This window comes from Convolutriloba macropyga, chromosome 10, assembly GCF_964194025.1.
Source record: "Convolutriloba macropyga chromosome 10, txConMacr16.3, whole genome shotgun sequence".
In the NCBI taxonomy this organism is placed as follows: Eukaryota; Metazoa; Xenacoelomorpha; order Acoela; family Convolutidae; genus Convolutriloba; species Convolutriloba macropyga.
The window spans coordinates 59,323,750-59,350,863 of record NC_134477.1 but is presented as its reverse complement, the minus strand read 5'-3'; the positions used below and the strand labels follow the sequence as shown (position 1 = coordinate 59,350,863).

At 36.9% G+C, this 27,114-nt stretch overlaps 3 protein-coding genes and 1 pseudogene across 3 annotated transcripts in view; 2 read left to right on the top strand and 2 right to left on the bottom strand.

The window, feature by feature from the left end:
- LOC142348099 (uncharacterized) overlaps nucleotides 1-6,665 on the bottom strand; it is an 11,460-nt gene extending 4,795 nt beyond the window's left edge. Inside the window, exons 1-2 of the mRNA XM_075399263.1 lie at nucleotides 6,522-6,665; nucleotides 6,064-6,434 (exon numbers count right to left, since the gene is read on the bottom strand). Coding sequence (XP_075255378.1) covers nucleotides 6,064-6,434; nucleotides 6,522-6,665 — 515 coding nt within the window. The remainder of the gene's footprint in view (nucleotides 1-6,063; nucleotides 6,435-6,521) is intronic.
- LOC142348236 (uncharacterized) overlaps nucleotides 1-27,114 on the bottom strand; it is a 223,240-nt gene that overhangs the window by 106,278 nt on the left and 89,848 nt on the right. The window lies entirely within an intron of this gene.
- On the top strand, nucleotides 8,536-9,045 carry LOC142348098 (electrogenic aspartate/glutamate antiporter SLC25A12, mitochondrial pseudogene; annotated as a pseudogene).
- Nucleotides 10,151-12,642, top strand: LOC142348233 (electrogenic aspartate/glutamate antiporter SLC25A12, mitochondrial-like). Its single transcript, XM_075399521.1, has one exon. The coding sequence runs from the start codon at nucleotides 10,180-10,182 to the stop codon at nucleotides 12,193-12,195; it is 2,016 nt and encodes a 671-aa protein (XP_075255636.1). The 5' UTR covers nucleotides 10,151-10,179; the 3' UTR covers nucleotides 12,196-12,642.

Below are 27,114 nucleotides of genomic sequence, written 5' to 3'. Positions count from 1 at the left end.
GTTATATATATATATATATAAATATATATAGTTATATGTATATAGATAAATATATATATATATATATATATATATATATATATATATTTTATTTATATATATATATATATATACAATAACAAATTCTTGGGTAATTTTGGAGTCAGTTTGGTAGTAATCCAAGTTCGAGCAATCCCAAGCAGTCTGATGTACTTTTCCAAAAACAATTCTGCGAGAAATGGAAAGTTTTTTATTAAATCTGACTTGAATCAAATTTCTTAATTCTTTTACTCTGCTGAATACTGACCTTTATTAGGAGTAAGAATTTCATAACCTGAACGCTATAAAGGATAGAGGAGCTTCTTTCCTGCGTGATATTTTCTCTTCAGCTATCTATTTCCCATTCTAGGCAAGTTTGAAACTGGCATTCACAGATGAAAAGGATTTCTTGCCTCTTTCATACCTGTTTCTTGCAGGTGTGCTAGCGGGTGTGCCAGCACCATCCCTAACAACCCCGGTGGATGTCATCAAAACCAGACTGCAAGTGAAGCCAGAGAAGGTCAACAAGTATTCACTGGCGTGATAGATTGTGCCCAAAGGCTACTTCGAGAGGAACGTGGACGCGTATTTTGGGTCGGGACCCACCAGCGGATATCCCGATCTGCGCCCCAATTAGATGTTACATTGTTGACCTATGAGTTGCTACAGAGGTTGCTGCCCATTTACTTCGGAGGTCCGAAGCCGAAAAGGAAACCTAAACGAGCGAAACTTAACTCTCTCAAAGATACAACTAGGCCTACAAATCCATATTATGTTGGAAGATTCAAAACGGCGTCACTAGCTTTCGCTGGCATCTAAAACAAATTCGAACTATTCCTGCCGAAATTTTACCGTCCAACAAATGAACACATTTATCAGGTCAAGAATTTATAATCACCCGAACTAAAATAAACTTCTATGAATCTAACCAATACCGATCTATGCACCTTTACAATGCACGGATTTTCGGATCATGGTCATTAATTTCTATTTTTGCAAGATTTTCCCATTTTAATTTTGATGGCTTAAGCAACTAGTAGATGATCTATTCAACCAGGATACTTTTTCCAAGTTTCGGTCTTCGCCGTTAAAACAACCATGTGTATTGGAATGAAAAATAATCTATTGTGGCGAAGAATTGACTTATTTTGGATTGATGATTTGTAAAACAAATAAAATTACATTTATTGGTTAATTAATTTAACTATGTAAATTTGTATTCATACAATAAAACTACTAATTACAGGGAACATGTGATTATGATACAACAGAATGTGCGCAATTATCATAAACTTCACTCCTTGCATATTAAAATCCAACTTAATCATCTAAATACCAGGTCCAGGCGTCGAGACATTTTCCAAACGTCCAGGTCGTCTAACTTCCACTTCATGCTGTGCCATAGGATAGGAATTTGGGTGATTTCTTGAGCACTTCGGGTGCTTTTGCGGGCACTTCGCTAGTAGAAAAAGTGACATTTTCCAACAGCTGCCGTTTTAGACATTTTCCAACAACTGCCGTTTTAGTCTTCTTTCTACAAATTTCATTTCTGCATTATCAGAACCAATTAAACTACCAAGAACTTTACAACCGTCAGCTATTTCAACTTCGTTGTGATCAAAAGCGTTTTCAAAAAGATGTTCTTTGGTAATTATGTGGCATTTAGTATGATGGTAACCGAAAGCATGACCATGTTTTTTCAACGAGTCAAAAAGCTTCACTTTATCAAGAGAGCCCACCACGTTGCCATCGTCAGCATACCACTTTTGAAATATGAAGCAATCGCCAATAAGTTCAATTAAGGGGATACTGGCAATTCCATACATCGAAATCTCAAGGGGGTCGCCTTGGGTTGTACCTTTCTGAGAGAATATTGTTTGTTTGTTAATAAACAAATTTGATCGTTCAGGATATGAATTACATTTGGAATGGCAGAGAGAAGGGTCTATTTTTTCTATGTTTTGGAAGGCAATAGCACGGTTGAGACAAATCGTTCTTTGCGTCGATAAGCAAGATAGCCTCCGAGTGTTTTTAAAAGCAGTATAGCAGCCGCCCGTGGGCAATATGTATTATCTTTTGTAATTGAGCGTGGTACTTGTTTAAAAATACAAAGATTGAAGTTTAATTAATAAAAAGATAAAAGCAGAAGAGAATGGTTTCAAATAAATGAAGATCTAATTGAGTGTTTAACTCTGAAGGTGGGTTTATTGTTCAATGAATGAATTTTATCCTCAGTTTTGTCCGTACCCAATATCGGTTCTATTACCGTGGTAAATTAACCAAGTAAATACTGATATATCACAATTGTTAGTATTGCTCGACGCCCGAGCTTTGTCTATTTCAATCTGTCGACACCTGTCAAGATTGTGTCAGTCATTAATCAAGTAATAAATTAAAATTTAAACTAAATCTTTGACTTTGAAACCCAAGGTTTTTAGTACATCCTTTTTTTTAACATACGTGTGACACTCACACTGCCCCCTCTCAATAAGAATAGAGTGTGCCACTCACTCACATAAAATCAAACAAATTTTACAGCTCTTGATAATTGAACGTTTTAAAAAACAAAAAGTTTGTACTTTTCATATAAAAAGTTTAGGTATCAGTTTTCGTCATTCATGACTTTCTCTGCCTCGTCCAATCCGAAATTGTTGTACGCTTCTCGCGCCCCATCGTTCATCAGTATTTGGTACGCTCGATTAATGGTCTTGAAAAACTCCTCATCTCCACCAGCATCAGGGTGCGTCAACAAGCTCATTTTGTGCTAGCGTTTTTTGATCTGATCTTTTGAAGCAGAACTTTTTACCAACAAAATCTCGTACAATGTCGCAGGCCGATTCAATACATTTTTTTTCCGAATCTCGAATAAACACTTTTCTGTGGCCTTCGTTTTGGCTTTCTCGTTCTTCAAAAAATGCTTTTGTCTATCAATTATAGTGTCTTTCCTTCGGCAATCGCTCGCCAAGTACTGATTATAGTTTTCCAACTGCTGAAGCTCTGACCTCAATTGGTCATTCTCTTTCTCCATTTTCTCCATGGCTTCGCTCTTCTATCAGTATTGACTTTTAGATCGGCCAACTCCTGCTTAAGTAAGTCGATTGACTGCTCTTGTTCGGCATTTCTAGCTGCCGCCGCCTTTAGGTTATCTCTTAGCTCCTCACACTCGGCGCTCAGTTTTCCCAATGCTTCTCTTGTTCCCTCTTTGGCTTTGTCGCAATGTTTGTCTAGTTTTTGTCGAAGCTCAACAAGATCCTTTTGGAGTAAAGAGTTTGTACTCTTCAATTTCTCTAACTGCGCGCACTGGTTTTGCAGTTCCACTTCAGTCTAGAGAGCTCGGGACCGAATATTGGCGGGTGCCGGAAATTCTAGTGTAGACACCTTCCGAGTCCGTGACAGACAAGATTCCACTCGGTACACTCCCGGGGAAATCTCCGAAATAACTTTCCACAACGCTGGCTTATAGTACACATATTCACCAATTTGTGGGGTCTCACTGCCTGCTATGTTTAATAGAAACCATTTTTGATTCTAAAGTTTCTCAAAATTTTCAGTCTTGATCTCAAGACTTCTCCCTTATTTTTAATGGTCTTGACCTCAAGACACCTCTTTTTTATTTTTTTTTTTGGTCTTGAACTCAAGACAACTAATTTTAATTTTTTTTTTGGTCTTGAACTCAAGACAACTAATTTTAATTTTTTTTTGGTCTTGAACTTAAGACAGGTCATTTTCATTTTTTTTTTGGGTCTTGAACTCAAGACAACTCATTTTTCATTTTTTTTCTTTTTTTACACAACCGACTCTTTCAAGGACTCTTTCTCTTCAATCATTTTCTTTTGTTCTCGACGCTCATTAACTAATTTGAGTAATTGATTATACATACGTGTTCACATTACAGGGTCGAGATTCCGCAACAGTTGTTGCCAGGAGGCTCCATTAATGACTAATCCTAAATAGATGAACAATTTAGGAAAATTTTTTCACAACTTGGAATATGAGGTAGACTGTTAAGACTGACACAGCAATGTCCTTAGCTTTTAACCAAACGTATAAGCTTTCAGTTTTTAAGTTACGAAAAATTGTTATTTCTTTTGTTAGAAAAAATTGTTTTTGGAACTGAGCGTTCCAATGAATAAAATCTTCATGACTGTGTTTTCCATCCGAATCTCGGAATGCTTCCCGACTGATAATTCCTTTACTATTATGGCGAATTGTTCGTGCAATTTGACTCTGTTTTACGTCTGATTTGGAGAAAAGGCTGCGATGCAGATTTTCATCACTTACATTTAAGTTATTATTCATCGACCACTGATATATCTCACGATTGAATTTCTTCAGCGTTTCTCCATATTGTTGAAAACTGCCGTCTTCCAATTTCACAACATTTTGGTACAGCGGGTTGCAGGCAGCGATTGTATAATTATGATACAAAATTTTTGTAATAGGGTCCATATATCTAATAGAAGAAAAATTCTGACCCTCTACTAACACAGGAACTTCTTCTGTGCAAAAAGGAAGTTTAGTTATTGTTGCTACCATCTTTGCACATTTATGAACATATAACACAGATCCTGCTCTTTCGACGTGAGTTCCTTTCTCGAAGAGCGTTACCGATGGACTAACCATGTTTTTTGATATTTCAATCATAGTTTGAATTTTTAGTCGTTGAATCTCGCATTGGAGCGTTCTAACTTTCATAAAAAAATTTCTCTCTCCTTGAGAAGTTCGAAATTCAAGGTGTCAACAACGCTTGAAAGAAACATTTCCATGGTTATTTTAAGATTACCAGTTTTCAGTTCTGAACTTTCCTCGGAGTAAAAAACACCTGGAATTCCGGTTGTTTTCACCTGCTGTCCACACAAACTAATTGCTTTTTCCTCTAAGATTTCTAATGCAAAATCTTCATATTTGTTTTTGTGTAATGTTTTTCCGCTGATAAAAGTGGTCTTGTTGTTACCAAAAACTTTTACAGGGTCCTCCTTATTAAAGCGTTTGATCGTTTGACATGTTTGCTCACCTTGATTTTCAAAAAAATAGTTTACTAAATCGTCTTCAAAATATGTGGTTTTGATAAAAACAGTTTTCGAGAAACCTAGGGGATCCTTAAAGCTTAAGAGGTTTCTTTGTATCAGTTTTCCCCAAATTGTTCCGATGTAAAGTTTTGCATTGATCATCACATTTCCAATAAGTTTTACTTCTGTAGGTGAAACCCACTCTACAGGCTCAGCATACATAGCATCTTCACGATTATTTTTTTTCATGAAGCTCTGGCTATGCTCCTCGGCATAAGTAGTTTCACTTGCTTGTTGTAAAATCTTTTCCGTTACTGAATTATTGACTATAAAGTTTTTATCTCCAAAACCTGGTAAAGCAAAGTTTTTGTTTCGCCAAATGCTCCTACAGGTTCCTTCGTTTATTGGATATATGGATTTTAGGAGTCTTGAGTTTTTGGTAATAAAGACAACATCGTCATATACATTACTCTTTTTAAGTGCAGACACAGTATATGAGGCTTCATACATGCAAAATCTTAATTTTATCTCAAGCTGAACATCAGCATATATCAAACTACCTTCTTCTATTGTTTTCCATACTCGAATTTTGTTATCACAGTTTGTACTGTGATCCAGAGAATTTATTTTTGTTAATACGATATTGTCAAAACCATAGCCGTATAATTTAATAAAAAAGGAAGGAGAAGCAAAAATGGCTAGCAATGCCAGATACAAACATAGTGATATTCCATCACAGGATGCTCCAGACGAACTCGTCTTTCTTTTCGATTCCATTATTTCTTTCTGGATTTTCCTGAAACAAAAACATCATCAGTTTCCTGGCTGCTAAATTACTCCTCATCTTGCTCAGTAAAGTAATTTTTTAATCTCTCAGGCACCGATTTTAATCAACTGCTAGACCTTGTAGCCATTTTTGGTGCCTTCGCATTACTATTAATCTTTTCTTCAGTACTTTTTGTTTTACTACTAGATTCCTGTTGCTTTTTTTCTGGTTTTGGAATTTTTGTTTCTGCTGGTTTTTTTTTCAGTGTACTCGGTAGCTTTCGATGAAGTTGCACCTCCCCCCTCGGGAACATTTTGTGCCTTCTCTTGCCCTTTAGAGGTTTCTTGCTCTGATTCTTTAGCTTCAATCTCAGGCGTTTCATTTGTAACATTTAGTGAATCGTTAGCATCCTCAGCTTCGGATTTATTTTCTGTGTTTAGATTGCTTTCACTGTCTGTTGATGATTCTATTTCAATTATATCACCATCGTCTGAGGTGTTCAAATTGCTATTCTTTTGCTCCTTACTGGTTGTTTTTCGTTTCGCCTTAGGCTCAGGCGTGAATGGTTTTTCTCGTGTTTTATATTTCTTCAGTCGGTCATAATGGACCTTGATAGCTTTCCTCGTCCTTTTATCTTCTACCTTGAAATTCAAATCGTTTATAATTTCAACAATTATGTATGGTCCTCTATCGAAAGAAGTAAACTTTCTTGTTTCTCCTTTTTTAACCGTTGGGTTGAAAACTAACACTTCTTCGCCAACTTTATAGCTCGGCCCATACTTACTGCGATCATAATACGACTTCTGGCGTTCTTGTTCCACATCCATAGACTCTCGCATCAAGTGGTGCGTTTCCTGCAGTTTCTCTTTCATCGTGAAAACATAGTCACTTGGTGTTGCATATATTGTGGTCTGTGGTGTGCTATAGAAGCAGTCTATAGGTAGCGACAGTGGAAAACCCAGTACCACAAACGCTGGGCTGTATCTTGTTACACTATGAATTGATGATCGATATACCATCATCGCTTTGGGTAGAAAATTAGTCCACTCGTGTTGGTATTGTCCTATATATTAGGAGAGGCATTCTTCTATTGTTCGATTTGTTCGTTCAATCATTGCGTTCCCTTGTGAATGGTAGGATGTGGTTGATGTTCTCTGAATTCCTAGTTCACTGCAAAGACTACGAAACAATTTAGACATAAAGTTTGACCCTTGGTCACTGTGTGGGTTGACTGGACAGCCGAATCTTACTATCCAGTGTTCAACAAACGCTTTTGCCACAATTTTTGCCTCTTGATTGGGTAACGCTACAGCTTCGTACCACTTACTGAATTGATCACCGATAAGCAAAATGTACTTGTTTCCCTGAGACTCGGGAAGTGGACCCATGATATCCAGAGATACTTGCCAAAATGGATGACTAGGTTTCCATTTTGTGAGTGAATGCCGATGTTTCTGCTTAGTGCCTTTCCTTTTTAGGCAAACGTCACAGTTTTCTATCCAGTTTCCTACGTCCCTTCTCATGCACGACCAATAAAACCTTTCGCAAGCTCTTTTGTACGTTTTCTCTATACCAAAATGTCCTGCGCTAGGCGATTTTGGTATAGATTTTGGTTTCCTCCCTTTTGACCCATAAATAACTGCTGATCACCACCTAATATCTGTCAAAAAGAGCTTTAATTTTGACTATTGTCACGATTTGTAAATGTCTAAAGGAGTTGCCTTGCCGCCCCCGTGTTTGACCGACTACCCTTTCCGGGTAGGGGCTTTGTTTTAATTGACTTTTTTCTAAATGCCGTCCTCTTAAATATGTGGTCTTTTTTGTGGGTCTTTCCCAATATAGCCCCCCCCCCAGCTTATTGGGCAAGTAACCTATAGCCCCCCCCCAGATGAAAATTCATAACCACCTCTTTAACACAAAATCGGAAATCGATGTAGGCGAGCAACTGAAATTAATAACCACTTCTTTAACACAAAATCAGAAATCATTGTAGGTGAGCCGCCGGATGATGACATGGGCTTGCCCATTATAATTGATTTTAGTTGACTTCTCATAACCGCATTTCAGCTGCTACAGAGATAATACGAAATGGCTCCTATGAACTTAATGAAAATTGTAGAAACCTGCAAACATAAATGGGAAACAATAGCATTCGATACTGGAACAAAACAAAAACTTGTAACCAACAATTGTAAGCATAAATGATGAATTTAATTGTATGCTATAACTTGATTTTGATTTTTGGGGGGCTATAATGGGAAGGACCCTTTTTTGCTGCCTAGTGTTCTCTTAGAGAACAAATTCATTAGAGTACCATTAGATATATTGATTTGTTTTAGTGCTGATAAACTTTGTGAATCTTTTCGGTTTGTGCCCCCCAGCTTAGTAGGTGCATATTTGCAACGTGCCAAATTTTTGCATTGTAGTTTACTATGTAATGGTACTTGCTCTGTAACTGGGGATGCGTGTGTGTGTGTTAATTGGGGCCCGCTCTCCCTATCCAGGTGTTCCAGAGATTAAGCGCTATGTTTGGGTTTTTCCAGGTATCACTCCAGTCTGGTTGTTTTTTTCTGACGTCGTCTAGTACAGGGCAGTTTAGCAGAACTGGGGATGCATAACTACTGGGGGGGGGGCACAAACGGAAAATATCCAACTTTGTATATAGGTGGTCTAAAGTGATGTAAAAAGTTGAAGAGGCAATTCCAACCAGTGTGACAATTTAGTGACCATTTTCAGAGTATAATGCCGGATGTTACTCGGGATGAACTATCTGCTGTGTTCATTAAATATGTTGATCAGAAAGATGACAAGGGAAACCAGTTCATATCTGGACCATCTTTCATCAAAAATTTTATTGGTGTAAATGTCGACAATGACGCTTCTGATGAGTGCATGGCAATGCTTACTCGAGTAGTTGACACCACAAAAGATGGCAGAATATCCTTTGAAGAATTCTGCGCATTTGAAACTTTCTTGAAGTCCCCAGATGTGTCTTATCGAATGGTTTTTCGGCTGTTTGATGCCACGAAATCGGGATTTGTGACTTTCAACGAGTTCAAAGAAGTGTATTCAAAAACTGTGGCATTTGGAGTGCTGCCGTTCAACTATAATTGCGAGTTTGTATATCGACATTTTGGTGAAGCTAGAACCAGAGAATTACCTTACTCTGACTTTGCTCAAATGTTAAATGGGCTGCAAACTGAGCATCTGAGGCAGGCTTTCGAAAAGCGAGACTATTGTCACGATTTGTAAATGTCTATAGGAGTTGCCTTGCCGCCCCCGTGTTTGACCGACTACCCTTTCCGGGTAGGGGCTTTGTTTTAATTGACCTTTTTCTAAATGCCGTCCTTTTGACTATTGTCACAACTTTTGACTATTGTCACGATTTGTAAATGTCTATAGGAGTTGCCTTGCCGCCCCCGTGTTTGACCGACTACCCTTTCCGGGTAGGGGCTTTGTTTTAATTGACCTTTTTCTAAATGCCGTCCTTTTAAATATGTGGTCTTTTTTGCGGGTCTTTCCCATTATAGCCCCCCCCCCAGCTTATTGGGCAAGTAACCTATAGCCCCCCCCCCCCCCCCCCCCAGATGAAAATTCATAACCACCTCTTTAACACAAAATCGGAAATCATTGTAGGTGAGCCGCCGGATGATGACATGGGCTTGCCCATTATAATTGATTTTAGTTGACTTCTCATAACCGCATTTCAGCTGCTACAGAGATAATACGAAATGGCTCCTATGAACTTAATGAAAATTGTAGAAACCTGCAAACATAAATGGGAAACAATAGCATTCGATACTGGAACAAAACAAAAACTTGTAACCAACAATTGTAAGCATAAATGATGAATTTAATTGTATGCTATAACTTGATTTTGATTTTTGGGGGGCTATAATGGGAAAGACCCTTTTTTGCTGCCTAGTGTTCTCTTAGAAAACAAATTCATTAGAGTACCATTAGATCTATTGATTTGTTTTAGTGCTGATAAACTTTGTGAATCTTTTCGGTTTGTGCCCCCCAGCTTAGTAGGTGCATATTTGCAACGTGCCAAATTTTTGCATTGTAGTTTACTATGTAATGGTACTTGCTCTGTAACTGGGGATGCGTGTGTGTGTGTTAATCGGGGCCCGCTCTCCCTATCCAGGTGTTCCAGAGATTAAGCGCTATGTTTGGGTTTTTCCAGGTATCACTCCAGTCTGGTTGTTTTTGTCTGACGTCGTCTAGTACAGGGCAGTTTAGCAGAACTGGGGATGCATAACTACTTGGGGGGGGGGCACAAACGGAAAATATCCAACTTTGTATATAGGTGGTCTAAAGTGATGTAAAAAGTTGAAGAGGCAATTCCAACCAGTGTGACAATTTGGTGACCATTTTCAGAGTATAATGCCGGATGTTACTCGGGATGAACTATCTGCTGTGTTCACCAAATATGTTGATCAGAAAGATGACAAGGGAAACCAGTTCATATCTGGACCATCTTTCATCAAAAATTTTATTGGTGTAAATGTCGACAATGACGCTTCTGATGAGTGCATGGCAATGCTTACTCGAGTAGTTGACACCACAAAAGATGGCAGAATATCCTTTGAAGAATTCTGCGCATTTGAAACTTTCTTGAAGTCCCCAGATGTGTCTTATCGAATGGTTTTTCGGCTGTTTGATGCCACGAAATCGGGATTTGTGACTTTCAACGAGTTCAAAGAAGTGTATTCAAAAACTGTGGCATTTGGAGTGCTGCCGTTCAACTATAATTGCGAGTTTGTATATCGACATTTTGGTGAAGCTAGAACCAGAGAATTACCTTACTCTGACTTTGCTCAAATGTTAAATGGGCTGCAACTTGAGCATCTGAAGCAGGCTTTCGAAAAGCGAGACAAAAGTAAAGATGGCATGATTTTCCCTCTTGATGTCCAGGAAGTTATGTCATCGCTGCGAAGTAATTCAATGACACCGTTTATATCGGAAAATCTTGTGGCCTTAGCTAAAGGAAACAAAATCAGCTACTCATCATTTCTTGCCCTTAACAAGGTACTATCAAACATCGAAATATTTTACAAATTATTCGAAGACACAATGAAAGCAAAAACAGGAGCCAAGCGAAAGAATGAGAATTTCGTTCTGAAAGACGAGTACATGCAGACTGCCTTAGACCGTGCCGACGTGACACCTCAGGAAGTTGAACTTTTGTTCCAAATCGTCTCTTTCAACCACGAAGCGGGCCGATTAACAAAAGCTGATTTTGAGAAACTGATTCCCAGGCCTTTAGAGCCAGAAGTGCCAGTGGAGACCAAAACGGAGGCAGCTCCTGCGCCGGCGGATAAACGAGGAGCGCTTCTGGCAATTGCAGAAAACGTATACCGATTTGGTCTGGGATCAATAGCCGGGTGTTGTGGTGCGACAGCTGTCTATCCCATCGATTTATGCAAAACAAGGCTGCAAAATCAACGATCATCCATACCTGGAGAGGTTATGTACAAAAACTTTTGGGACTGCTTCTTCAAAGTCATCAGATTCGAAGGCTACTTGGGTCTCTACCGAGGTCTCCCTCCCCAACTGGTTGGAGTGGCTCCTGAAAAGGCCATCAAATTGACGATGAATGATATAGTCAGGGATCAGGTTGTCAGAGAAGACGGTACATACCCACTTTGGGGTGAAATTTTGGCTGGTGGAACCGCCGGAGGGTGCCAGGTCATCTTCACCAACCCCCTCGAAATTGTCAAGATTCGACTGCAGGTAGCCGGGGAGGTCAAAACGACCAAGAAGATAAATGCTATCTCAGTTATCCGAGAGCTTGGATTGACTGGACTCTATAAAGGATCCAGAGCTTGTTTCCTGCGTGATATTCCATTCTCAGCTATCTATTTCCCAATCTACGCAAATTTGAAACTCGCGTTCACAAATGACGAGGGTGTCTTACCTCTTTCATACATGTTTCTCGCAGGTGTTCTAGCGGGCGTGCCGGCACCTTTCCTAACTACCCCGGCGGATGTCATCAAAACCAGACTGCAAGTGAAAGCCAGAGAAGGTCAACAAGTATACACTGGCGTGATCGATTGTGCCCGAAAGCTACTTCGAGAGGAAGGTGGACGCGTATTTTGGGTGGGGGCCAACCAACGGGTATTCCGATCTGCGCCCCAATTCGGTGTTACATTGTTGACCTATGAGCTGCTGCAAAGGTTGCTGCCCGTTGACTTCGGAGGACCGAAGCCGAAAGCGAAGCCTAAAGGAGCGAAAGCTAACTCTCTCAAAGAAACAATTGCGCCTACAAATCCAGATCATATTGGAGGACTCAAAACAGCGTCACTGGCTTTCGCTGGCATCGAAAGCAAATTCGGACTGTTCTTGCCCAAATTTCACCATCCAACTAACGAACACATTTATCAGGTCAAGAAGTCATAATCACCAGAACTAATTTAAACTTCTATGAACATAACCAATATCTATCTAAGCACATTTGCAATGCACTGATTTTCAGACCATGGCCATTACTTTCTATTTTTTTCATGAGCTTCAAGTTTTAATTTTGAAGGCTTAAAACATCTAGCAGGTGAACTAATCAGCTAGCTTCTTGTTTTCCAAATTTGAGCCTCAGAAGTTAAAACAACCATGTGTTTTGAAATGAATCTTAAAAACAATCTATTTTGGTGGAGAATTGATGTATTTTGGTTCGATAATTTGTAAATTAATTAAAATTACATTTTGTGGCTTTTTGTTTTAACTATGTAAACTTGTATTCATACAATGAAACCACTAACATTACTCTAATTGAAAATTCGAAGTAAATTTACAAGTATTATATCTTAACTCGTCTTTTATAACAGAGGAAAATTGATTTTTCGGAGAAGATTGTTTTTATGTGAACATATCATAAAAGATCCAAATATTGATACTGACGTTAGTTTGTTCATGCATTTCTAATCTAAATAGTTTTTGTTCATGAAAACACTTCATATATCAATTGATTTCTGTAGAAAATAAAATGATAGAGCCGATATGCCAAAAATAAACACAAGCCAGCCTTGTCGCGTTTATTTAAGCTCTTCAAAAGAGTTTGAACAAAATTATACGAGCTAAATTGCCGAAACGTTTATAGTCTCAAAATTTCATGCTGTAAACAAAACATGCAGGATCTTCTAGAAAGGTAGACTTTTGACTTGAGTGTCATTTGACATTGATGGGTTAAAATTGACAGGTTGTCTAAGTTCATCAATTACTGTTTGCCCGAATTAACCAAGGTGGTATGATTAACCTTGAACCGTAGGAATGTCTTGTTAGTCACTACGTTGTTAAGTAATACTGATTGAATTACTGAATCATGCGCTGAATAAAATTGGCTGAGTTCAATTAAATAAGTTTATCTTTATTCCAATAACGAGACACGAAATGAATTTTTGGATATTTGAAGATTTTTAACTAACTAAATCCTTAAGCATGGTTATATTAAGCATAACGTGGACGACGCCGATTTGCTGTAGGTCTAGCAGACTGCAAAAAAAATAATATTTAGCCGAATATTCCCGACTCCAATCACAACTTGAACTCAAGTTTGGATGAAAAATGCTTACAAGTGCGCAAGGAAAGTTGTCACATAACCCCCATCCAGTGATCGCATAATATTCGTAGCCCTAATTTGCTCGTTTTTTAAAACGTGGCAAGCATTAATCTGAGAATAAAATTCCCTTCGAGGAACTACTCGACAAAGTTCAGCTCAATTATACAGATTTTTCATTCGACTATTAGAAAGCATTTTTTCCGAGTACCTGAGATCATCTTTTTATCAGAAAAGCATCTTGACTACTTTCCCCTTTAAAAACGGCTTAATTTTATTTAGAAGTAACTCTGTAGCTAATTCTTAGTGAGCGCGGAAAAAATAATTTCTCAAGAGTATGCCTGATCTATTCATCAATTATCTGTTGATTTTTTCTGGAAATTAAATGTTAGATTCTTTTTTCCGTGATTAAAATCTTTTCTAAAAATCATGATTTTGCGCGTATATCAATCTGGATGTTTTTGCCCAAATAATTGTTGATTGAGTGCTTTCAGCATAATCTAAAGGCCAACAAAGAAATATATTAAAGCAATTATGTCAATATTAAAAAACTATTACTGTGAGTCGGCTGTTCAGAATATCTCTTAATGGACTATATAGTTATCTAATCTCTCCTGTAGTGTTCGCTATAATCATGTTACTGATGAAAAACAGCAGTTTCTGTTTAGCCAGAATTAGCGGTTGACAAAAAACAATTTTAAGTCTACGAAACACTGTCACTCTGAAGTTTATCATACACATTGGTCCTGGCTTGCAAAGTTTATACAAAATCCAGGTGCAACATAGCTTTGTGCAAATTTATTTACAATTATCAATGGAGGGCTAAGTCCACAGAACTTATTGGTTCTTGTTTTTGTGACGCGATTGCGTCATTGTGTTGAGAGCCATGGAGTGAGAGGTTTCTTTTTTGAAGAAGAAGAAGATTTATTTATCCATCTCATACGTATTAACAATACACTAGCAAAATCAACAATATTTACAGATGGAAGGGACAAACAACGAGTCACTGTGAACTTCTTTTCAGTTTGCCCAGGCGATAGATCAAGAATTCAAGAAGTAAATTTTACACAGCGTATATAGTACAGACGGAAAATTATTAATTAACAACAAATATTACTAAATTAGCAGCAACCTGGTATAATGCTAGAATCATTGAATCAAGCTCAGCAGCAATTTTAACACCTTTACATTCTTAGTATCAAAATGGCAAGTAACGAAAGGATAAACTTAATGATTAGAGTAGATTGACTTGCTTAATCTTTTAAAACCATTTGAGTCATAAATTAAAATGCGCAACATGACCCCCAGCATAACGACATCGTCAGCATTCCTAAAACGCCTAGCAAATGCATCGTCAGCATTCTTAAAACCTTTACATGCTTAGTATCCAAAGGTTAAAAGAGGAAGGGATAAACCAAAAGATTGGTGTAATTTACCTTACTTAATCTATTATAAACAAAAAAAAATTGAATTAAAATTTAAAAAGGGGAGCACAATACCCAGATAAAAGCTCTTGAAACCACGTCACAGCAGGGGAACTAGTCTTTCGCGCCAATAAAAACAAAACATTTGGCGCTTTGGGTGAATTTGGGACCAGAAGTAAAAACCACTGTGCCGGGAAGACATCTCTATGAGCTGCTTTGGGCCCCAGGCAGTGATCAACTACTTCGTGTCTCAAAAAAAAAAACGATCAATACTTAAGTAATTAACTGGTGCGATGCCTGTTGATCTCCTAGAAGAGCTCCTGCTAAGTCACACTACAAACTAAATACGAATTTAGATAGTTCATTGTTACAGACGAGGTACGAATTTTTGAGGTGATGACAGAAGTCTGTTACTTTCTGGACAGAATTTAGATCAAGATCAGATGGAATTATGCCTATTGTTTTTAACTTATTGTACAATTTAGAGGCCCGTAATTTTATTGAGAAACGCTCAAGTTTGTTTCGACACTTTGTTTGAGCTATTAGATTGATTTTGACAATCTCGTTGTGACTTTTGAATAGTTATAGGAAAACATGTCATTTGTAATGACATGTTTTCCTATAACTATTCAAAAGTCACAACGAGATTGTCAAAATCAAATGTAATAGCTCAACCAAAGTGTCGAAACAAACTTGAGCGTTTCTCAATAAAATTACGTGCCTCTAAATTGTACAATAAGTTTTTGTTTTGTAACTTTTTATTTTTGTCATCCAATATACGGATCGGCTAGTTCCATGGTTCGAAAACAGAGGGTTTGGTGACAATATGGAAGATTCAGGATTTCTTTTTGTAAGTGATTTAAAATAGTTTAATTTTATATGGCTATGCATCTCAAAATAGCAATTAAAAGTAATCCTTGATAATTTAAACAAGTTGTTGAAATGAAATTATAACAGTTGCTATTAATATAACTTCTCTCGAGTTTCTGTGTACAAAATATGTCAAGGCATGTTTTCCTGCTAATTGAAAGAAAACATATTATTACCTGCATTTCCTAAGATGGATTTGTTTTGAGGAACCAGAACAAACAGCGGAGTTGCAGTATGCTCTACTGTTTAAAATCTTCGGTTTCTTCGACTTGATCAATCTTCTGTGCAACAGCGACCTCGCGATTGCGCAGCATAGATGAGATTTGGATTACGAAAACCGGAGAAACACAAACATTTTGGCATACAGAAATTTTGATTCATGAACGTTTTTTCTAAACGACAACTGTTTGTTTGGAATTTTCCGCCGAAGATGATTTCACTTAGCAGCGATTTCCTATTTATGTCGAAAGTATGACCGCTGTTATGGTCTTTTTAAAAATCGAGTCTTGCGAGTTGAACTGTTTAAATCTAAAGGAAGATCAATAATACTATAAACAAATTTGAAGTGTGGAGAACATCCAAAAGACTTGAGCGTCTTTCAAATGGACGTATTCAAGTAGGACCTGTGATTAAAAAAGCTCACTCAAAATGAAAAAGTTTAAGAAAATGATGAAACAAATCGGTGATTTTTAAAAGCTTTGATGATAGGAATAGACTTTTATCTTTAATTACAAATCGGAACATCAAGCATAGTTTCAAACTAGAACTAATTATTTTCTTTTCAATCAAAATGATGAAATATCTCAAAGTAGTTTATTGAACATGTGCGAAATTCCTCCGTTGTAAGATTATAAATAAATATAATAATTAATTTCTGCCTTACGTTAATGATTCCACATTTACAAAATTCCGTGAAAAAAAACATATTTGCGGCCATATGATCCAAACGAAAACTGAGCATCTCCAACATCGAACTGTCAAATTATGAATGTGGAAGAATTAATATGGGGGAAAATAATTTTCAATTTGTATTATTATGGTGGGTTCAATAACTTCATTAGAAAGGTGAAAGTTCTGCAAAATGGTCATCAGTTCACGAAGTGCATCTTCGACACAAATTGAACAACTTGAAAATCGGTGATCGGAACCCTCTGATCATGAAAATCAAGCAAAGAGAACTAGCCGTACCGTAGGCATCTAACAGAACATACAAGCATGAGGACAGCAACTGAGTTCTGTAGTAAGTTTTTCTGATTGCAATCAGAGTTGACATGCTGTTAGGAAAGTGATTCACACAAAGGATTTGAAACTTTTTTAGAAAATAAATATACGAACTAAATTTGATTTTGGTTCTGTTTAATAGCATGATGCTATTTAAAAAATTAAATTCAACTTGATAACTAAGCAGATTAGTTAAAAGGGGTCGCTTCTTACGTTTAAAACCGATGATTCTTACGTTTTAAAGAAGACGAAAGCCGACTCTTTTTATGTTTATAATCGATGAAAACCGACGGGACCGAAGAAAAACCGTAAGGGCTTTGATCGACTTTGGCTAAGCAAAAGCGACAAAACCGACGATTTCTTATGTTTGAATCCGACAATAAATCTCAAGTCGGGGTAATCGCTTTCCTGGGCATCCATCTTGATTCGTCCCTGCACCTTCTCTTCTGCTATAAAATATAAAATGTTTTAACTGTTGAGCCCATACCGCTTCGCTTTTGACAATTCTTTGTCCAAGAGTTTCCTGGTCAAAAAATTTTTTTCTGAGTCAAAAAGAAACAAACGGGAATTTCATTGCAGCCCCATCCCTCGTAGAATATCATTTTTTTAAAAACTGTAGATTTCCACATTTAAAGTTTTTTGATTTTATGGCTGTTCCCGTCCATAATTAGGCTATGCACACAATTATATCAGCCAAAATTTGCCTAAAATCAGTCAACAACTTCGCAGTACAGACTACCAAAAAGTTGCTGAAAAATTTGGTAAGAAATGTTTGGTACGCTCCGTTTTCAAACGTAAGACACGGCACGTTCCTTATGTTTGGCGTAACAACCAAACCGGTCTAAAATTTCTTTGAAAGTATAATTAAAGAATAATTTAAGTACAATCAATTTATCGGAGAACATGTATCTATTTAACCCTCTGGTTAATTTCTGAATTAAGTTCCTCTGGTTAAGTTCTGAAAAAACAGAACACTGAATTCAATCCATTATTGCTCTGCAAAAACAAATAAGTAGATTGCGCAAAACAAAATGGCAGTGCAAAGTATCAATAAAAATAGCAATATCATTACAGAAAAAAAATTATATTTATTCGAATTGGAACCCAAGAGAGTTAGTTTTTAAACCTTACATGTTTCCAAGAAAAACAATCCGATAACTGCCTGCCAGGGTCTCCTTTAAACTCCTCACAAATATGTTAAAAATTTGTTTTTTGGAATTTTTTTATTTTCGTTTTTTTTAAGAGACAAGTTAACGAATTCCAGTCCTATAAAGCTTTTCTAACAAATGAATTTTCTAGTTTTGAGCTCTTGAATTTATAGCCCCAGTACTCGAGTCCAGTTCTTTCATTTTTGTTAATTTTCCAGGTTTTAAGTTCAAGGCCCCTGCTTTTATCAAATGCTGGTAGTTGGTTGGTTTTAATCTTCCAGATGTAATTAATTCGCTTTAATTTCAAAAAATAACGCAAAGGTAGAATTTTATGTTTTAGTTTCAGATCTCTAGATGAATCAAACTTTTTCCTAAAGAAGCTAGCTTTAACTGCCCAATTAAGTTGTCTGTCCAGTGTTAGAACAAGATTTTGGTTGATAGACTGAATGATAGTTGCTGAAAAATGTACCTGACTCAACACTAGTGCGTTGAGAATGAGTTTTTTCATATTGTCTGGAATTGTTCTTCTTATTGTATAAATAGTCCTTATACCGGCAGCCATTTTTTCAGTATGTGTTTTGTTTCTTCTTGGAAAGAACCATTTGTGTATTGGCAGTTCGTTTTGTTTTGCTAAAGACTATGAACTCTGTTTTAGAGGCATTGAGACATAACTCATTTGATTGGAAAAAGGTAATTAACTTTTGTGTTTCCATTTCTAATTTTTTTGAGCCATCTTCGATTGAGGTATTGGATGTGAGAACGATTGTGTCATCTGCATATTGAATAAGCTCTGTTTCGTTGTCAAGGTATTTATGCATGTGATTTATGTATAAATTGAAGAGCAGTGGACCAAGGGCCGTTCCTCGAGGAACTCCTCTTGTGAGTTGAACTGGATCCGATAGAATGTTTTGTATTTTTATTTGCTGCTTGCGATGAGACAGAAAATTTTTGATTAATGGCCTAGACGATGTATTAAATCCTAACATATCTAATTTTTCATCAAGAATTTTGTGGTTTATAGAGTCAAAAGCCTTGCATAAATCCAGTAGGGCAGCAGACACATATTGACTTTTATCATTTTCTGATCGTATAAACTCAGCACAGTACGTGAATGCATCAGTGGTTGAAAAGCTTTTTCTAAATCCATATTGCGTTTTGGTGATCAGCTTTTCACTCCATAAGTAATCTACAATTTGCTCTCTGAGAAGAGTTTCAATTTTTTTTGATATACATGGTGTGAGTGAAATTGGTCGATAGTTGTCTGGATCCTCTATGTCTCCTTTTTTTAAAAGAGGTATTACAATGGCTTTCTTTAAAGATTTTGGAAAACTTAGTTCTTTGATGGATTGACTTACTATGAATGACAGGTGTGGAACAAAATCCGACGCTGCGCCTTTAAGTGCCCATGTTCGTATCTATGAAGGTCCTTGTGGTTTATTTACCTTGAGATGACGTAAGGCGTCGTGACATTCCTTATCTGTGACAAAAAGGAAACTGAATGCTCGTTTTGAAAGGTTCTTTTTCTTTCTAAGGCCCCTGTAAACGTTTGGTCCTTTGTATCGGCCAAGTTGAGAAAATCGAAAATTAAGAAGATTTGCCATTTTTAAAATCTGCGTTATGTAGTCTCCGAAAACGTTTCTCAAACATTTAATGTCCGTTTGCGTTTTTCGCTGATTCCATATTTCATTTATCAGTTGCCACTTTTGCCTGTCCTTTGCCGCAGCTTCAATGAAAACTGCGTAAAATTTGTTGAACACATTTGTTTCTGATTTTAAAACATCTTGTTTTAGTTTAAATAAAATTATTTGTAGTTTTCGTCGTTTAAAATTTTGTCTCTGGAAAATTTAAGAGACTTAGTTTTTCTAGTTAGCCATTTATCAGCCAATTGAAAATTAATTTTATTATTTTGTATATAGCATTTCTTTGAGGCGCATGGTGATTTACTACCTGCGCTAGAAGATATTCAAAAACTTCAACCATTTGAGACGGGTTTAAGTTGTTGTTATACAGTGACCAATTTAAGTCCCTTACAGATGTTTGAAAGCTTGATTTTTTTTAGTTGCTCTTGTCATGAATATATTTAATCAATCGGGGTTGTTTTGTTTTTGCATAGCAGTTAAAAATTCCTAAAACTCCAAAATTGTCAGTTTTTAGGTTAGTATCACAAGCGAAAATATTTTCGAATAAGTTGGGTTCACAAATGAGATAATCAATTAAGGGTTGAATTTTTGGGTCGTTGGAGATTCTTGTTGGTTCTTTGTTATTCTGAACCTGTAGTCCATAAGGTGTAGTAACTGTACAGAGTTTTTCTCGTTCACCTTTTTAAAAAAATCTTTGTTGAAATCGCCTGTCACAATTATCTGCTTATTTTCAGTGGTAGCATAGTCAAGGTTTAAAGCTAATTCATTTAAAAACAAGCTTGATTGTTTTTTATTCCGGCAGTAAGAAATATTTAGTAATATTTGTTTTTTAATTGCGATGGTGAGATTTATCCAGATCGATTCAAACTGTGGTCTAAATTTATATAGATCATGCCTTATTTTTGGCGACAGATATTTTGGAACTAGTGCCATAACTCCTCCGCCCTTTTCTTATTGTCAGACATCGATGCTAACCTGTCGTTGCGCAAGCATATTTAATCGTCTAAGAGAGGATTGCCGAAATTTTCCTCCTCAAATTTTGTTAACCAGGTCTCCGTGAAGCAAAAAATACAGTTGGTATATGTTGTTATCATCTATTTCAAGTGAAAAGTTTTTTTAGAGTTGCTCTGGCAATTCTAGCAAAGAAGTTTCAGTTTTTTTGCGCCTTTTGATGTATATTTTGGGTCTGAGTTTGAGACAAAACTGGTGTGAGTGAAATTGGTCGATAGTTGTCTGGATCCTCTATGTCTCCTTTTTTTAAAAGAGGTATTACAATGGCTTTCTTTAAAGATTTTGGAAAACTTAGTTCTTTGATGGATTGACTTACTATGAATGACAGGTGTGGAACAAAATCCGACGCTGCGCCTTTAAGTGCCCATGTTCGTATCTATGAAGGTCCTTGTGGTTTATTTACCTTGAGATGACGTAAGGCGTCGTGACATTCCTTATCTGTGACAAAAAGGAAACTGAATGTTCGTTTTGAAAGGTTCTTTTTCTTTCTAAGGCCCCTGTAAACGTTTGGTCCTTTGTATCGGCCAAGTTGAGAAAATCGAAAATTAAGAAGATTTGCCATTTTTAAAATCTGCGTTATGTAGTCTCCGAAAACGTTTCTCAAACATTTAATGTCCGTTTGCGTTTTTCGCTGATTCCATATTTCATTTATCAGTTGCCACTTTTGCCTGTCCTTTGCCGCAGCTTCAATGAAAACTGCGTAAAATTTGTTGAACACATTTGTTTCTGATTTTAAAACATCTTGTCTTAGTTTAAATAAAATTATTTGTAGTTTTCGTCGTTTAAAATTTTGTCTCTGGAAAATTTAAGAGACTTAGTTTTTCTAGTTAGCCATTTATCAGCCAATTGAAAATTAATTTTATTATTTTGTATATAGCATTTCTTTGAGGCGCATGGTGATTTACTACCTGCGCTAGAAGATAATCAAAAACTTCAACCATTTGAGACGGGTTTAAGTTGTTGTTATATAGTGACCAATTTAAGTCCCTTACAGATGTTTGAAAGCTTGATTTTTTTTAGTTGCTCTTGTCATGAATATATTTAATCAATCGGGGTTGTTTTGTTTTTGCATAGCAGTTAAAAATTCCTAAAACTCCAAAATTGTCAGTTTTTAGGTTAGTATCACAAGCGAAAATATTTTCGAATAAGTTGGGTTCACAAATGAGATAATCAATTAAGGGTTGAATTTTTGGGTCGTTGGAGATTCTTGTTGGTTCTTTGTTATTCTGAACCTGTAGTCCATAAGGTGTAGTAACTGTACAGAGTTTTTCTCGTTCACCTTTTTAAAAAAATCTTTGTTGAAATCGCCTGTCACAATTATCTGCTTATTTTCAGTGGTAGCATAGTCAAGGTTTAAAGCTAATTCATTTAAAAACAAGCTAGATTGCTTTTTATTCCGGCAGTAAGAAATATTTAGTAATATTTGTTTTTTAATTGCGATGGTGAGATTTATCCAGATCGATTCAAACTGTGGTCTAAATTTATATAGATCATGCCTTATTTTTGGCGACAGATATTTTGGAACTAGTGCCATAACTCCTCCGCCCTTTTCTTATTGTCAGACATCGATGCTAACCTGTCGTTGCGCAAGCATACTTAATCGTCTAAGAAAGGATTGCCGAAATTTTCCTCCTCAAATTTTGTTAACCAGGTCTCCGTGAAGCAAAAAATACAGTTGGTATATGTTGTTATCATCTATTTCAAGTGAAAAGTTTTTTTAGAGTTGCTCTGGCAATTCTAGCAAAGAAGTTTCAGTTTTTTTGCGCCTTTTGATGTATATTTTGGGTCTGAGTTTGAGACAAAACTGGCCTTGGATTTATCTCAATGTCACCAGATCTAAGGATATTGATTAATATGAAAAAAAGTAGTAAAGTTCAGAGTAATTTAAAAAGTTGCACTTAATTTTACTGTTAAAGTAATCTTAAAACAGAGGCCCTTGCATACAGTTTATTTATAAAACAAATTGTTTGGATTCTCTTTCTCTATTGACGCGGGAAAGCTTGAAGCCAATAGAAGAAAGAGGACAAAAACTTTTTTTGGGCTAGATACAGCATAAGTATGATCACAATAAATTGTTATAACTACGCTTCTGTAAAACACTGTTTTCAATTCTGTAGTGTCATGAATAATTGTAGTAGTAACGGGCAGTTGTGTTGCAATACTGAGCATGTGACGCATTTGTAGCATAATTTGGATTATATTGTTGTTGCCAAACATTTGAGCCATATAACGGATTGAATCTGTGTTGCCTGTTGAATTGGATTTTGTTTGCTTTTGCATATTTAACGTCATTCGAACGGCCCTGTATGTGTGTTTGCACTTTATTGTTAGATGGAACCTTGTTGTCTACTCGAGCGTTTGAGCTAAGTAACAAATGCGATAGCATCCAATCTTTAGCAACTGGACTCCAAATTGATGGTTAAGGTGCACATTACCAAAGAATAAATAGTTGTATCCAACATTGTTGTCGTCTGTTTGATCGATACTAGTTTCTTTCTCTTTAATATTCTTGTTCACATTCAAGATTTTAAATCCAATTTGATAACTGTATGTGCTATGTATTAGCTCATTAAACTCGTCAATGAAATTGTTTTTGTCCATGTTTTGTGGTAAGTTCTTTAGAGGAGGAACTTTGCTTACAACAAATACTTCTGGTTGGAACTTTTCAATACATTCTTTAACGAGTTTCGCATGATCCGCAAAGTGATCTTGCGCACTTTTTTGATGATGTTTAAGAACATTTTTTGTGCCGTCTTGTAGTATTAGCGTATCAATTTTTCTGTCTTCATACTCACTTACAACCTTTAATTTTGCATTAGTGGTGGATCCCCTGTATGGATGTACAGCACAATCAATCGGAATTGTTTTATCAATTTCCAGTTTAGCGATTATACTACTGCCCAAGACTAAACTTCGAGTCTCCCCTCGAAACAGTTTTTTTTGGAACGATCTTACTTTCTCAAAGTCGTCCGTTTGCGTGCTCATTTCTACCGTGATTCCTGGTCGTGCTTGGATTCCAGTCTCCAGAGTCCTGGCGGAGTCATCGTGCAGTAATGAACCACCGTCAAGCACCTTTTGAGCATATTTGGTAATAAAATATCTTTTTCCTCCAACTTTATTTGTAATTTATCAAAAATTTTGAACACCTCCCTCCACCTTTGAGAGGCTCATGTAGGCTTGTTTGTTAATCATTTTTCCAAGTGATGTAGATAGAGAATCAAAATTGTGTTACGGAAGCAGAAAGAACAATTAAGTTAGTGAACATTTTAGCAGAAAAGCAAATAAGAAAAACATACCGAAGATACGGAAGAAAAAATAAGGGCTTCAATCGTTTTTGTCTCACTCAAATAAACATACCGACGGTTTTCCAACGGTTATTAACGGCACTTTCTGGACAAGTTATATAACAGAGGAATGAACAAACCGAGACAGTATTAACTCCTTTGCACAAATAAAGGTTCGGAAATATTTCGTTGCTTGTTACCAAAAGAATTTTCATGATGAAAATCTCAAAAAAACCACTGCCGCGGGGTAACAGTGGGTAAGTGGTAGCCGAGGCATATCTTGGCAAAACGAACTTTTAAGCCAAGTTTTTGTAGCATATGAACACTTTCGTCAACCAATCAAGTTGAATAGATTGGTTCTCTGATGTCCGATCGCAGTACCACCATTCCATGTAATCAAAATTAACCCGAGGGGGCATACGCTCAGTTTTTTCTGGTAACACCGACATGCGTGTGTTTTATCTTCAGTTATTTTAGACTATGTGTGCTGTTGATGGTGCTTTGCTATTGGACGTCAGAGAACCAAATCAACTTGCTTCACTGATAGCAATTAGTTTGGCACTTTTTGTAAAAACCTGGCTTACGATTTTCCGGATCTTTTCCGTTTGTGCCCCCCCCCCCCAGTACGTTATGCACCCCCAGTTACAGAGCACAGGCCATTACATAATAAATCATTATATAAAAATATGGCACGTACGTCTGAGGGTTGCAAATAATATACATCCACTAAGCTGGGGGGGGGGGGATGGGGTGACGGAAAAGATCCGATTTGCCTTTGGCATGTTACGTCTGGCTTTCCGTTTACCAATTGTTGTTCGTCGGCAACAGTTTGTAATTTTTGTGAGATTTTGCGCCACAACTTTTTTTTGCTACGTTGAAAAAGTGAATAATTTCCTAACTTTTTTTGGATATTTCCCATTATAACGTGTCCCTGGCAAAAGATATGGTAACGAAGCCAGAAGCCCCTTTCCCAGGGGCACCAATTAATAAACACCCCCTGGACGAAATTACCCGTCAAACGGACCCCAAAATGATGTTACAGCAGAGGTTACTAGGGGCTAGTGGGTGCGTTGGTGAAGGGATTTTTTGAATTTAGCCCGTTCGATCAACCCGCGTCGAGAAAAGGCGATGAAAGTGAAATTTTTACGTTTAAAGGCGACGAAATAAATATAAGGGCTTTCGTCAGCTGTGACGAACTAAAACCGATTAAAAAATTGTATCTATTATCTTTCGACCCCCAGTATTTCTGTGCCCACCATTTGCAAATTATGTGTTATTATGTGATATAGGGGCAGAATAGATACCGAAATCTTTTAACGTTTCAAACTTAAAATTGCCAATAAAAACTCGAGAAGCTTAAAACGAGCCAGAATTCGCTGGATTTTGTACAGTTGTGAAGCACTTTCCTGGTTGTTATATGCTCAGAGTGAAATCTACACTGGGTCCCACAGCTGATAATGTAGTCGTTAATCCATACCAGTTGGTGAATATTGTTATCTTTATCCCAAAATATCTTTTAGCTTCCATGAAAAGCTAATGGTCGCAGCCAATGTTGCAAAAAGGGCTATGATGGAAACGGGAGAGTCAATGATATGAGATTTATAAGAAGGGCACAATGAACAATAGTCCTTTCGGAAGAAAACTTTGTTGAACATTTTTTCACCGTTAGCGCAATGTAGTACAACGTTCTCTTCACATAGTGATTTGAGATCCGTTTTAAGCTTTTCCGTCTAAAACTATTGAAACATGAATGGTTCTCTTTTTACATTGGTTCCCTTACTGTCAAGTTAAGACTTCAACATTCTTTTTGTTAGGGGGTCTATGCAGGTGCAACTACTGTGAAAATGGACCAGTACTGGATTCGAACCAGCATCTCTTATTTGCAAGTCTAGTGTGCTACCCATTTACACCAACTGGTCTTAAGCTCTCGAACTTGAGCATCTCTTATGACCCATTCTCACGTTCTTTTTGTACCCCAAGGTTTCATTTCTCTAGCAAAGTATACGTTGAACAAGTAGAACTTATTGTTAGCAGAGCTTATATGTCACGACTCAGCGCACCGCTGTCCATGGCCATGCCTCTCATCCGCTGCGGGATAAAATCCGGAAATCGTGGGCCGGTTATCGCGGCGAAGCCCTGACGTGCACGAAGCGCGCCCACCGGCCCAGCAGGGGCCAACTTGAAATACGGGTATCCCAAAACTTTTTGGCTAACTTGACCTCATTTTCAACATTCGGCTTGCTAGCCTACTGGCTTGCTTGACCGCCACCATGCAATGAATACAATTGAATACTATGAATTGTAAAATCTGATTCAAATAGTTGTAAGTTTTAATAAATTAATTTTCATAAAACTCACGAGGAGAAAACAAAAAAGATCTGATTTCCATTGAGTTGTAAAGGATCAGAAATAACTCATTGAAGCTAACTTAGTAAGGCAAAAAAACTGAAAATAAAACATTGACTCAATGCAGAATGCATTAAAACTAGAATACAGCACCGGTCAAAACATCAGCGTCATTTCAGTGCATTTTTATAGAAGAAAGCTCTGAATGCGCTGAAACGCTGAAATGTGCTGAAATTTTAAGAATTTTATTTGCTGAAAAATAAAAATCTCAGCTCAAATAAACAAAAAATGATTATAGCGCATTATATACGAATGTGTATGTGTGTGTGCATGGCTATTTTTGTATGCATTTGTGTGTGTGTGTGTGAGAGAGAGAAAAACTGTGTGTGTACTTGTGTATGTATAGACGCTCACTTTACAGTTGATTCAAACAGTTGACCTTTAAATGCTCTTTTTTTGAATACACAAAATCGTTTCGTGCACATTGAATTGAACAAATTCTCTCAGTTTCCTTTACATAAAACATTTCTTGTGAAGATTAAAGCAATGAATATAGATAGCAGCTGTCAAGCTCCCAACCTGCTAACTCTTGATGAATGGAAACAGCTAAATAAAGATACTTCCTACAAACTTTATGTTGATTTGTCTAATAAATTACATCGAAAAGATTTATTTATTGAACAAGTGTTAACGGGACTCAAAACGAAAATTGATGCTCATCCCTGCCTTGGAGGAGAACAAGGCAACAACTCTGAGAAACAGTCAGCATCATCCCCCAATGGTTTTGGTTTGTTCCAGGAACAGGTCAGAGATTTCAAAAAAAAT